Source organism: Polypterus senegalus, chromosome 18 (assembly GCF_016835505.1).
Source record: "Polypterus senegalus isolate Bchr_013 chromosome 18, ASM1683550v1, whole genome shotgun sequence".
Taxonomy (NCBI): Eukaryota; Metazoa; Chordata; class Cladistia; order Polypteriformes; family Polypteridae; genus Polypterus; species Polypterus senegalus.
The window spans coordinates 52089369-52104210 of NC_053171.1; the positions used below are offsets into that span (position 1 = coordinate 52089369).

General features: G+C 39.4%; 1 protein-coding gene across 4 annotated transcripts in view; it reads left to right on the forward strand.

The window, feature by feature from the left end:
- pcnx1 (pecanex 1) overlaps positions 1 to 14842 on the forward strand; it is a 171304-nt gene that overhangs the window by 15466 nt on the left and 140996 nt on the right. For all 4 annotated transcript variants that reach the window (XM_039741440.1, XM_039741437.1, XM_039741438.1 and 1 more), the window contains exon 2: positions 5667 to 5881. In XM_039741440.1, coding sequence (XP_039597374.1) covers positions 5667 to 5881 — 215 coding nt within the window. The remainder of the gene's footprint in view (positions 1 to 5666; positions 5882 to 14842) is intronic.

Consider the following 14842-nt stretch of genomic DNA (forward strand, 5'->3'; position numbering starts at 1 on the left):
ACAAATGGGGGTGTTATAATTTTCAGGGAATTTCAGCGCAGTGTTTATAAAGAATGCTTCAGGTATACTCAAAGCACATGATTATACCTCATTTGATTGGTGTTGTTAATTTCACTTTCAAAGAATGCACATTGTTTTCTGGGTGAATTCTATATTGGGATCAAAATGACAATAACCTGAGCCTGTGTGAGTGTTTTGTTTATTTATTTTTTCTTCTTCTTTTTTCGGCTGCTCCCGTTAGGGGTCGCCACAGTGGATCATCTTCTTCCATATCTTTCTGTCCTCTGCATCTTGTTCTGTTACACCCATCACCTGCATGTCCTCTCTCACCACATCCATAAACCTTCTCTTAGGCCTTCCTTTTTTCCTCTTCCCTGGCAGCTCTATCCTTAGCATCCTTCTCCCAATATATCCGGCATCTCTCCTCTGCACATGTCCAAACCAACGCAATCTTGCCCCTCTGACTTGGTCTCCCTACCGTCCAACTTGAGCTGACCCTCTAATGCACTCATTTCTAATCCTATCCATCCTCGTCACACCCAATGCATACCTTAGCATCTTTAACTCTGCCACCTCCAGCTCTGTCTCCTGCTTTCTGGTCATTGCCACCGTCTCCAACCCATATAACATAGCTGGTCTCACTACCGTCCTGTAGACCTTCCCTTTCACTCTTGCTGATATTTGTCTGTCACAAATCACTCTTGGCACTCTTCTCCACCCATTCCAACCTGCCTGCACTCTCTTTTTCACCTCTCTTCCACAATCCCCATTACTCTGTACTGTTGATCCCAAGTATTTAACCTCATCCACCTTCGTCAGCTGTACTTCCTGTATCCTCACCATTCCACCAACCTCCCTCTCATTTACACACATGTATTCTGTCTTGTTCCTACTGACCTTCATTCCTCTCCTCTCTAGAGCATATCTCCACCTCTCCAGGGTCTCCTCAACCTGCTCCCTACTATCACTACAGATCACAATGTCCTCAGCAAACATCATAGGCCATGGGGACTCCTGTCTAATCTCATCTGTCAACCTGTCCATCACCATTGCAAATAAGCAAGGGCACAGAGCTGATCTCTGATGTAATCCCACCTCCACCTCGAATGCATCCGTCACTCCTACCGCAGACCTCACCACAGTCACACTTCCCTCGTACATATCCTGTACAACTCTTAGATACTTCTCTGCTACTCCCGACTTCCTCATACAATACCACAGCTCCTCTTGAGGCACCCTTTCTCCAGGTCCACAAAGACGCAATGCAACTCCTTCTGGCCTTCTCTAAACTTCTCCATCAACATCCTCAGAGCAAACATTGCATCTGTGGTGCTCTTTCTTGACATGAAACCATACTGCTGCTCACTAATCATCACCTCACTTCTTAGTAGTGGAACTTAGCTTCCACTACTCTTTCCCATAACTTCATGATGTGGCTCATCACTTTTATCCCTCTGTAGTTACTACAGTCCTGCATATCCCCCTTATTCTTAAATATCGGCACCAGTACACTTCTTCTCCACTCCTCAGGCATCCTCTCACTTTCCAAGATTCCATTAAACAATCTGGTTAAAAACTCCACTGCCATCTCTCCTTGACACCTCCATGCTTCCATAGGTATGTCATCTGGACCAACAGCTTTTTCCATTCTTCATCCTCTTCATAGTTGTTCTTACTTCCTCCTTGGCAATCCATTGCACTTCCTGATTCACTCTCTCCCCATCATCCAACCTGTTTCTCTCTCTCTCTCTCTCTCTCTCTCTCGTTATCTTCATTCATCAGCATCTCAAAGTAGTCTTTCCATCTGCTCCACACACTCTCCTCGCTTGTGAGTATGTTTTCATCTTTATCCTTTATTACCCTAACTTGCTGCACATCTTTCCCAGCTCTGTTCCTCTGTCTAGCCAATCGGTACAGGTTCTTTTCTCCCTCCTTAGTGTCCAACCTCTTATACAACTCATCATACTTTAGCCTTCGCCACCTCTCTCTTTACCTTGCACCTTATCTTCTAGTACTCTTGTCTACTCTCTGCATCTCTCTGACTGTCACACTTCTTCTTTGCCATCCTCTTCCTCTGTATACTCTTCTGTACTTCCCCATTCCACCACCAGGTTTCCTTTTCCTCTTTCCTCTGTCCAGATGTCATGCCAAGCACCCTTCTTGCTGTCACCCTTAATATATCTGCTGTAGTTTCCTGTCTCACCTTCTCCCTAAACTCAACCTTGCAGTCTTCCTTTTTCACATTCCACCATTTGATACTTGGCTCTGCCCTCACTCTCTTCCTCTTCTTGATTTCTAGCGTCATCCTACAGACCATCATTCTATGCTGCTTAACTGCACTTTCCCCTGCCACCACTTTGCAGTCTTTAATCTCCTTCAGATTAACTCTTCTGCCTAGGATGTAATCTACCTGTGTACTTCTTCCTCCACTCTTGTACGTAACCCTATGTTCCTCCCTCTTCTGAAAATACGTATCCACCACAGCCATGTCCATCCTTTTGGCAAAATCCACTATCCTCTGACCTTCTTCATTCCTCTCCTTGACACCATACCTACCCATCACCTCTTCATCTCCTATCTTCCCTTCACCAACATGTCCTTTGAAATCCGCTCCAATCACCACTTTCTGTCCTTTGGGTACACTGCTCATCAGTTCATCCAACTCACTCCAAAAATCTTCTCTTTCACCCATTGCACACCCTGCTTGCGGGGCATATGCACTAACAACATTCATCATCACACCTCCAATTTCCAGCTTCATAATTATTACTGTGTGTGTCACATCCAAAACACCCTTGACATACTGTTCCTTCAGAATAACCCCTACTCCATTTCTCCTCCCATCTACATCTGTGCAAGCAAAAAAACATTTCCAGGCATGACCTCTGTTGTTTTTATTTTTAACGTGTTCATGTGGTGATGTAGCATTAACACTGACCCATTTTTATGTGAAGTTTTTACTATGTTCTTCTCATGTATTATTGTACATTTTGTGGAAGATATTAAATTATACATATATGTTAAAAGAAAGAAACCTTTCCCTCAACTAGGACCTCCTTGAATCAGGAACCAGGCAGGTGGAAACTTGATCGTTGCGTTATTTAATTTTCTTCAGCAAATGCTGAAGAGGGAGCATCCCAGACAGTACCCTGAGCAGAGGTTGTCAGCAAATGGTCAAAGAATTCTTCGTCGTCATCTTCTTCTTCTTCTTCTTCTTCTTCTTCTTCTTCTTCTTCTTCATGACTGTTTTCAAACCAACTTAAGATGCATTACTATCAGCGACAGGACTGGAGTGTGATGTAGAGAGGTGGGAAAAAAATAACCCACTATGACTTGAAATACCTATATTTTCCAATTAAATGTTCTAAAATAACCTCATAGTTTTTAAAAAAAACAGAATATGGATCTATGAATCAATTTACATTCATCTCCATACCTTAATTGTTCTAATGTCAATGTACCCATTCCCAGAGATTTAAAATGTTGAACTTGTTATTTATATGCCACACACCCTAATAATAAATACTGTACTGGTTCCAATTGATTACATGATATACACACTTCAGTCTGATGCCGTCTTCTCTTGAATTGTGTATAATTTAATCCAGTGTGCCCAATCTTGAGGCGTGTTAATATAATTTGTTTTCTTTTTGTTTTGCCCCATTTTCTTATGCATTCAACTCTGCTTTGCACTCTGTATGTACTGTATGTCTTCCCTTGCCATCATTGTCTTACATGTTTTGCCACATCTCATTGATTTTTAGTTTCATCAGACTTTTAATTTCTAATTCACTGAATGTTACTTCTAATTCAGTAAAAGGATGTTTAGTGGCTTTTTTGCCAAATTGTCAGCTGTTTCGTTTCCTTTGACCCATAAAAAAAAAAAAAACTAACATATAAACCCCATATTCTGTAAGCGATATAATGCTTGAATTACTACCAGTAACAAGTCTGGCCTTGATACAGAATTACCTGTTTAATACTCTGTAGGGCAGCAAAGGGATCTGAACAGATAATAACCTTCTTTGGACACAGTTCTTCAATCCATTGTAGATCTAAGTTAATAACTCAGTTCAGTTGTAAATACTGACAATCTTTTCTGTATATATAATTGTAATTCTGGAACAATAAATCTACGGTGGGCTGGCGTCCTGCCAGGGGGTTTGTTTCCTACTTTGTGCCCTGTGTTGGCTGGGATTGGCTTCAGCAGACCCCCCGTGACCCTGTAGTTAGGATATAATGGGTTGGATAATGAATGGGTGGAACAACAAATGCTGAGGCTGTACTTCCTGTCATACTATATTTGGATAGATCAGTAACCATTCTTAATATTCCATAATATTTTTATTTGTTCACAATTGTATTTTAAGACACTCCTTGACTATTAACTTATACACCAAATTCTACCAATGTCATCGGAAATAGCCATGGTGGGGTTACCGGGAGTACCACTGCTGAACTGACCTGAAAGTTCATCAATCCCATGTTTTCAGCCTGTACTGGACCCACCCACCCAAAACTAACAATGCTTTTTTTTTTATGGTGCTCCCAACAATCTCTTAATACACTTACTACCGGGTGATCATTCTTACGCCATTTTTAAAAATTGCAGTGAGATTCTGATCCACACACTATGCTTCCATTATCAAATGTATATAATATATGCCAGTTCTTGTGACAGCCATACATGCCCAAGCCATAACACCCCCACTACCATGTTTAACTGATGAGATGGCATGCTTTGGATCTTTGGCACTTCTTTTTCGTTTCCACACTTGGGGCTTGCCATCACTCTGAAACAGGTTCATTTTTGTCCTGTCTGTCCTGTGAGACCTTTTTCCAGGATTTTGCATGCTCATTTAAGTAGTTTTTCTTGAACTATAATCTGGACATCTTGTTTGTGTGTCTAAGTAGTGTTTTGCATCTTGCTGTGTGTCCTCTGTATTTTTGTTTGTGAAGTATTCTGCTGATAGTTGTCTCTCACACACACACACTATTCTGCCTCCTGAAGATTGTCTCTGATCTGTTAAGAAGGCACTTGGGGCTTTTTATTTACAGTATACCATAGTGAGAATTCTTATGCCTGCATTAGTGGAGGTCTTCCTTGGCGTACCAGTCCTGTTGCGGTTACAGTATGTTCTTTCTTCCTTAATGATATTTTAGACATTTGATTTAGGTCATCCTAAGGTTTTACTAATGTCACTAATGGTTTTGTTCTTGTTTAGCAGCCTAATAATGGCTTCTTTGACTTTCATTGATACATCTCTTGTCCTCATGTTGAGCAATGGCAACTACAGTCTGCAAAGTGTAGAAACACATGGAGGTATCTTATGAATCAATGAAACACATTTGACTAATTGCAAAGAACAATGATGCCAATTATTTCAGACATTATGGTGCCCCAAAAGGGGGGCACTATGTAGAAAAAGTGTTGTAATTTCTACATGGTGTGACCGAAATGTAGGCAAATCTCCTTAAATGAAAGTATAAAGGGTGCACTTTAATAACAAAGTCTGAATTTTTCAATTTGTAATTGTAGCTAGTAAGTCAGTGTGCTTTGTTACCATTTTGTGTATAACATTTTTGTCATGCAGAATTTTGGCACAGTTTGTTGTACACGTTGAAGAATCCTAAACTTTTTTTTTTTTTGTCTTGTTCATTGGCAGGCACTACCTCCATCAATGGTCATTGTTGGAATTTACTGTGGATCAGTTGGGGCACTTTTTGTTGTCCTCAAAGTGGTCAATTATCGATTACATCGAGCACTGGATGAAGGAGAAGTTGTTGTGTGCAGTGCCAGTGAGATAACAAACTGTGGGAACAAGCCAGAGGCTAGCAACAACAGCAACATGACTCGTCAGGAGGACAGCAATGGCCCAGGGTAAGGGACTGGCTTGTGAAGTCAACATCAAGAAATGTGACATTCTTAAAACATTTGCAGAGTAGGGTTTACCATGTGGGCAGTTGAGGGACATGACTCACCCACACTTAACATATATTTCACTCCAGCAACTGTGTTTCTTTATTTTTGTTATCCACAACCTGCATTATCTGAGGCTTTCATGTTTCCTCAACCCTATGTTGTTAGTAATCAGTTTTAAAAAAAACAAAAAAAACATGGTGTTCACTGATCCTGAACTAGGCTTGTGGTTTATTAAACTGATGGAAAGTGTAGTCCCGTGCTATTGATCAGGAGATGAAAATCTTGAACCAAAGAAATGTCAGGGGTCAAAATCAGAAAGTCAGACTAACTTGCCACAGAGCCCAATCAAATAGTTGAAGTCAAGGAATTCTAGCAAAATAGTCTAAATGCCAAAATCTGAAAAAGCAAAGGGCTCTTGAAAGTACTTTTATTTTATCCACGTTGTAAGGTGTAAATAGTGTCACATCAATTATCTAACATGGCATACATGATTTCTGGAGCCAGCAGCTGCCTCATGGCAACGAAGCACAAAATAGTAATGTTCACAAGAAAACAAAATGGCATTGCGGTAAATTCAAAATTAAGTGACTAATAAAAAACACAAGTCAAAAAATGAAAGTGAAACAAAAATATATGTAGTTCAATACCACAAAAACAAGCTGAACAGGTAACTTAAGAAAAATGAAGTAAAAGTCCACAAGACATGCAGTTCATGAAAGGTGCATAGTTTTATTTCTAGCAAATGCAAAAACAGCATCTAGTGGAAGGCAGTCTGATCAGTAATTTAGGATGCTTTTACAGTTTCCATTGTGATCCTGCTTAATGGGTCTGTGATCCAGTTTTGGGGCCTGCAGTATATGTAAATAACAGTTCTGTAGTTTAATTTATTATATTCTAAAAATATATCACAATACATTTTGATGTTAATAATAAAATTGAAAACTCTGGGTGGTGTATCCCCTCATTTTCACAAAGCTGGTTCACTATCAAATTGCTGGCCTGCTCGTTTCAGTTTACGAGGGCATTCTTTTGAGGATTTTAAGTTTGGATCAGAGTGCCACTTGATCTTTTGTAATTTGCTCATTACCCTCATGTTTTTCTGCCTCCCGGATAGTAAAAAATTACCAGTATATATTTATTTGCTCTTTTTTACTGCAAATTAATAAAACAGTCCTGCTTTAAGACCAGCAGGAAGAAGAGCCCCTCAATCTATAATTGTGCACTTCAAGCTCATCTTGGCATAGTACTTCAACATAAACACTATCTTGTTTGAGTTCTTTTTAGAGCAGTTTCAGAGCAGGTTTACCTCTCTTCTCCTCAGTTTAAAATTACAAATCATACAATTCAGATGTGATTAAAGTGCACATGGCATATAGCCTTAAATTAAACTCTGCAAACATGTTGGTCACACCACGCAGAAATTTTTTCTACATTGTCCCCTCATTTCAGGGCACCATGATTTTTGGAACATAACAATGTCAGGTTGTAATGCTGTTTTGAAAATTACGCTTTTACAAGTTTGCTACATACTACTTGTAATATTTCATTTATGTGTTTTGTGTTAGTGTATTTTTATTTTAGAACTGTTTTATAATGGCACTTGCACAGTCTTGGACACACAGTTTATTACAGTTGCTAAACTGATATTTTGTAATCGAAATGCTCTGTAACTGAACTAGCAAGCTGGTACACATAGCCTCGTTATATCATTAATATTCATGAGGTAGTTTTCTAACTCTAGCTAACATTCTGGGATGTATGCAAAATAGACACAGACAGGAATTGTAGGAAATAAGTATAAATTGTTAAAGAGAGTCATTGTTTGTTAGACTTTATATATTTAAACTTAAAAGTGACAAATATGTGTATGCTTTTAAGAATATGTGAAATGGAGGCTTGGAACAGCAAGACACAATAAATAAATTCAAAGGGTTTTTAAAGGCACTGGCAGAGAGACTTCAAAACTGCCAAGACTAGGAGGGGGGAGAGAGAGAAACAAGAAACAAACAGAAAATATCTCGGTCAGACTTTGCCACCTGCACACTGCCCCTTTCTTCCCAAGCATCATGCCTAGTTTAACAAAACACAGACTGCAACACCCAAAGCTATATAGCCACCTGAAACGAAACTTGGTGTATGACCCTGGTTTGAATCATCGTTAAGGTTGTATGTTTTCATATCTAACATTTATACTTGGTTTATCCTTCAGATAAACATAATTAATGATTAAAATAATTTAAAATTTTGCTCTACTGAAGTGTCCTGTTTGTTAACTGATATTTAGCAATAAACAATGATTGTTAATGAAACAAACTATGCCCATTTAGGTTAAATACTGTCAGGAGTAGTGATTAGCCCTTGGCTTCAGTTAAGATCATGTAGCTCTTTCAAAGGTAGCCATCGGGATACAAAAGCCCAACAGGAATACAGTAATCCCTCACTATAACGCGCTTCGACTTTCGCAGCTTCACTCTATCGCGGATTTTATATGTAAGCATATCTAAATATATAATGTGGATTTTTCGCTGCTTCGTGGGTTCTGAGGACAATGGGTCTTTTTACTTCCTGTATATGCTTCCTCAGTTGGTTTGCCCAGTTGATTTCATACAAAGGACACTATTGGTGGATGGCTGAGAAGCTAACCAATCAGAGCACGCAGTTAAGTTCCTGTGTGCTGAATGGCTCAGCGACGGAGCGCTGAATTCGATTCTGCGGTGTTAACCAGTAAGTCTCGATTCGCTCATTCAGCATCAACGTTTTTCGCTGTGTAAAGAGTTAACTTTTGTGCTCTTTTGTGTTTATCTTTGTGCATAGTCTAGCCCTTCATTATGGCTCCAAAACGATCTGATCCTGCTACTGCTTCTGGGTCTCTGCCCAAGCGCCAATGGAAGATGTTAATGTTTGCCGAAAATGTAAACGTTTTGGATATGTTGAAGGAAGGGAAAAGCTACACCACTGTAGGATGCCATTACGGCATCAATGAGGCTACGATTATTTTTATTTAAAAAGTAGGAAAGGAATATAAGATCTACTGCCGCTGTGTCCTTTTAACCAGGGTGCAAACCGAGTTGTAAGTGGATGTAATAAGGCAGTAGTCTGGATGGAATCTGCTTTAGGGATTTGGATTGAAGACTGCCGGTTAGAAGAACAACGGCAGTGCTACACAGTCGCCTGTAATGCTCTCCTTTGTTATGCAGTAAAACTAAACTCAACGTTATAAGACAAGTCATCGTGTCATTGTTGGTGAGTAACCATAATTAATTTTCTACTTGCAGTACTTAGTACATGTACGTATGTTTAGTGTCACTGTACATACATTTACTGTATACAATTTTTTTTGCATTGTATGTATTTATTGCCGGTGGCCTGTCTATCATAATGGCTGTAACATATGTGATATCGGAGACATTCGATATCTTTAAAATAATATTTAGGTTTTATTGTATATAAACAGTGTGTTTACATACATACCGTATATCTTCTAGTAGTGGCCGGCTTCTTATTGACGCCCGTTTCCAATAAGCGCCGGGTTTGAAGAGATGTCGCGACAAATAGGCGCCGGTCTCTAATAGTAGCCGGTCTGTAGTAAATGCCGATCTCCAATGACCCACCGCCTTTTTCGTATGCTAATCCTCTTTTTGTACCACCTGGGCTACCACCCTCCTGCAGTGAATCATACGGTAAGTACCTTTTCGTGTCAAAAATGTTTTGTCATTGGATGCTATCGAGAAAGCGAGAAAGTCAAAAAGAAATTTCTTTGTGTACATTTTGCCCTTTCGTCTCCACGTCAGTCATAACCCCACAGGGAGGGCAGAGGTGGCGGGAAGAACATGAAAATGCCATCTTTGACACGTTAATCCTGATAAAACTGATTACTGCGTGACAACAAGCAATGGGAGTACCTGCATTGCCATCACAAGAAGAGGAAGATGAAGAAGAACTTGCAAATAACGAAGCAATCATTACCTATTCAGACGATGAGTAGATGGTAAGTACTGTACTTTATTGTATCTTATCCAGTCTCATGTCGTAATGTATACGTATATGCGTGAGTTTGGAGCTTATTGCATTTCCTTATGTCCCGCAGGGGACTTGTCGGGCTGATGAGCGCTTTCGTGCGAAATTCGGACTGGTGTAGGCCAGTGCTGGTGGTATCATTGGCAAGAAAGTTGACGTCTACCGTACCTGTTTTTCATGCTTACGGTAGTACTGTACTGTATACTGCTTTAATAAGACCGTACTGCTGTACTGATAATTTCATTAAATCCTGAAATGTTCATCCGGTGTTGTTGCCAACATTTTGTGACCGTAAATACGGTACCATACTGTATTTTACTGCCAAATGAATCCCGTTTACCCATCACCATTCCGTCTGTGAGACGAATAATAGCCGGTCTCCAGCAACCGCCGGTCTCTTTTAAACGCCGGGCCGTCCGAATAATTTTTTGAATAAACACCGGGGCTACTATTGGAAGGTATACGGTAATTTCAATGAATCTTACCTAATATCTAAGAGAATACAAAGGGTTTATGCTGTATAACTGTTTTAATAAGACCGTACTGCTGTACTGATAATTTCATTAAATCCTGAAATGTTCATCCGGTGTTGTTGCCAACATTTTGTGACCGTAAATACGGTACCATACTGTATTTTACTGCCAAATGAATCTCGTTTACCCATTACCATTCTGTCTGTGAGACGAATAATAGCCGGTCTCCAGCAACTGCCGGTCTCTCTTAAACGCTGGGCCGTCCGAATAATTTTTGGAATAAACACCGGGGCTACTATTGGAAGGTATACGGTAATTTAAATGAATTTTACCTAATATCTAAGAGAATATAAAGGGTTTATGCTGTATAACTGTGCGGGGAATATTTATAAACAGTGTGGGAGAGTTTATAAGGGCTTAAAATATATAAAAATAACCATACAAACATATGGTTTCTACTTCGCGGATTTTCATCTATCGCGGGGGGGTCTGGACCGCAACCCCTGCGATCGAGGAGGGATTACTGTAGCTGCTCTTGGTTTTTGCTAGGGTATTCTGAAGTGTAGCCCCTGCAGAGGAAACAATCTGAAGACTGATCAACATGTAAGTGAATTCCGGCAGAAACGCCGTGTGAGCAGAATGGCTTCCAGCCCCTGGTAAGGTATTGAATTGGAGGTAGCTAGCCTTGGCTGGTGTTGAGATATTTTTGCTTTATACTTGAGCTTATTTGTGCTGAGTGAATGTTGGATAGGCAAGTTTTGCAGGACATGTTGTGTGAATCAAGTTGACCGGTTTTGGCATTTCCGCTATTAACTTGTTCACCAATGTAAAAAGAACCTTAAAGTGCCTTATCTAGAAATGGACCACAAAACACAGGTACATTAAAACAGTCACATTTAGGATGTCGTTGCATAACCCTTGCATGCAGTGACTGCTTGAAGTCTGCAATTCATAGACATCACCAAGTGCTGAGGATAATCTTCCCTGGTGATGCTCTGCCAAGCCTCTAATGCAGCCATCTTCAACTCCCACTTGTTTTGGGGGCTTGTTCACTTTTTTTTTCTCTTCAGCACATGGAAGACATGATTAATTTGATTTATATTTGGGGACTAGCTTGGCCATTCAAGAATTTTCCATTTTTTAGCTTTGAAAAACTGCCATGTGGCCTTAGCATTATGTTTGGATCATTACATTGGTCCAAACATTATGTTTGGTTTCTACATTGTTGTAGGATGAAGTGCTGTCCAATGAATTTGGAGGCATCTACTGGAATTTGAGCAGATCACATGTTTCTGTACACCACATGTTTCATTGTGCTACAGCTATCAGCTGTTCCATCATCAATGAAGATAAATGTAATATCAAAACACCAAATGTGCCAGTACCAAAAATTCTTTATCTAAAAAGAAAAATCAAGAATTCATACATTATATGGATTGTAACCTAGGAGAAAACAGGTAGCACTTCCCCAGGGCACTAGAGGTCAGGCAGCTGATGTGGTGCCAAACATAATTGATCTTGTAATGAGAGAATTAGGTCATGGAGGAAATGGCAAAGGCGGCAACGTATCCTGATAGGAACTTGTGGAACTGTACTCTTTGAAAGGACAAAGAAGAAAGTTCTCCCAAGGATACATTTAGTTCAGACAGATTCTTGGGTACTGATTTCCTGGTTGTTGTTTTATTACGCCTTTGTCAGTCTCTTTGTTACTCCCAACACTGGTCTAATCCTCCTTCACTCAAATTCTCCTTGCACATCACTTCAAATGGTAGACAGGGTTAAGGAAGTTTACAGGTCGGCCACAAATGGTAGCTGCATTCCTAGTTTGCTTGTATTTTTCACTGTGTGCATCCCTTCCTTCTGTTCTTTTCATTTGGTAAATTTACCAATTTTTTATATATTGGCCTCCTTGGTTTTACTATTACTATAAGAAGCCCTTTGTGTTATTATTTTTACTTTCATATTACTTTGCATTTCTTTTTAGTGTCTTAGTGATATCTGTTTTGTGTAAATAAAGTACTGTGTTGCCGGTCCCTCAAGTAATTAGATTGATCATTTTAGCTTTGGTCTGATTGGTTATTTTCCCTCTGGCTCCTCATTCACACAAGATCAAGACAGGAAATGCTGGGCAAGAGAGGTTGAGACACACAAGGGTACCAAGATAAAACATTGAAGGAATGCTGAGAGTCACCTTAAAACACCACAACTATTAGCAACAATATACAGTATATGTTTTCACAGCAGGTAATGGGGGCCTGTCTACCACTGGCAGTAGTGAAAAAGCCAACAGGTGGTGATTACACCTTGAAATGGCAGAGTGAGAAACAGGCTTCATAGTAACGTGGCTGAAAAAGGAAACACCAGCCAATATTTAGGACACGTGAGGATACTGTATAAAACAGTAGGGCAAACACTGGTGGTACACACAACTCAAGAAATATCAATCATGTCTTCATTTTTTCTATTATCTGTCTTTAACAGGTAACAAAGCTTGTATATTAAGTTAACAAAACCCTGTTACTTTTTTTCAGTTAATTATTGCAAGATGTAAAAGTGACAGAAGTATTATGAGTAAAGAGAGCAGTACAAAACTAATTTGAACAAAATGCATTTAGTTAAGTGTAGACTTGTACTTTTTCACTTACAGTATTCCTTTTATAAGCCACATTATTTTACCATCCGAGTCTCTGATTCACCAAAATAAAACCATATATATGCCAGGCTTTCTCATTTAATCCAGACTATTGTTGAAATTCAGTTGAAGGAATTGTTCACAATGTAGCAGTTTTCTGCCTGAGGAGAAATCCACAATAAAGAATACAATGGCATTCTTTTTTTCTAAAACCACTCTTTTTTCTTATGTTTTAGAGGTTGTTTTTGATGTCCAGCTCCATTAGCTGAAATCTGTCGGTAAAGAAAAATTGTTCCATGAATGTCATTAATTTGAAAAATTCAGTGTGCGATTTGATGGTCAGTTTAACAGTTCTCAGAACTGTTTCTCAGATTGATGAGTAGGAATTTTAAAATGTTATTAAGCTGTTATTTAATGTTTTGTCATTGTAAGCTAAATTTGAGAATGGTAAGTGACTTGTGTCAGTCTTAGTCCTGGACCCCCTTTAGCTTGCGATGACTATGTTTAATGTCCTGTTCAAGTAAAACTGATGCTCTTCTTGATGTCATTATGACACTTCATATTCATTCTTTCATCTTTGCACATTTTATTCTGAAAATAACCTCTAAGTGTATTGTCAGAATAATGTGCCTAAACATGTCACAAATAAAAAGTAGGTAAAGGCTGAACAGTTTGAAAAGAAGGTTAGTGGGAGGCAGAGTTTCTGCTGTTTAGCCTTAATACAATACAATACAATACAATACAATACAATACAGTTTATTTTTGTATAGCCCAAAATCACACAAGAAGTGGCGGAATGGGCTTTATCAGGCACTACCTTTTGACAGCCCCCCAGCCTTGACTCTCTAAGAAGACAAGGAAAAACTCCCAAAAAAACCCTTGTAGGGAAAAAAATGGAAGAAACCTTGGGAAAGGCAGTTCAAAAAGAGACCCCTTTCCAGGTAGGTTGGGCGTGCAGTGGGTGTCAAAAAGAAGGGGGTCAATACAATACACAGAACAGAACAAATCCTCAATACAGTATAAAAAATAAAAAAAAATACAAGTATGGAGCAGAATTTAACAGTAGATGATATCCCATAATATGATTTGAATTTGTTTGGAGTCCTGAAGACCTCAGCCATCAAGCTGCCTCCCCCATTTAGCCATTCCACAGCTGAGTCAGAACAGGGCCAATCCGATGAAAGGACCCCTGTACCCCACTATTCCTTCAATCCTCCCATCAGGGATGACTTTACGTTAGGCAGGCCAAACAACTTGGTAGGTGGGCCATGGCACCACGTTACAAATTTGAGTACCGAGAAGAGAAACAGAATAGGTGAGGATTAGTAACAAATTATAACTATCATGTTATTTATGTTTTAGTGCTAATGACTAACAGAGATGCAGTCTGTACAGTTAATCAGCAGCTCTAGTCATCGTATGCTAAACTGAAGTAGTGAGTCTTCAGCCGAGATTTAAAAGCTGAGATCGAAGGGGCATCTCTTATAGTAGCAGGCAGACCATTCAACAGTTTAGGGGCTCTGTAATTAAAAGCTCGACCTCCCACTGTTATTTTATTAATTTTTGGAATCATAAGCAGACCAGCATCTTGAGATCTTAATGTGCACTCTGGTTTGTAAGTCATGATAAGTTCAGACAAGTAAACCAGACCTTGGCCATTTAATGCTTTATATGTTAAAAGGAGGATTTTGAAATCTGCCCTAAACTTAACTGGGAGCCATTGTAAAGATTTAAGAACTGGAGTGATGTGTTCATATTTTCTTGTTCTTGTAATAATTCTTGCAGCAGCATTTTGGA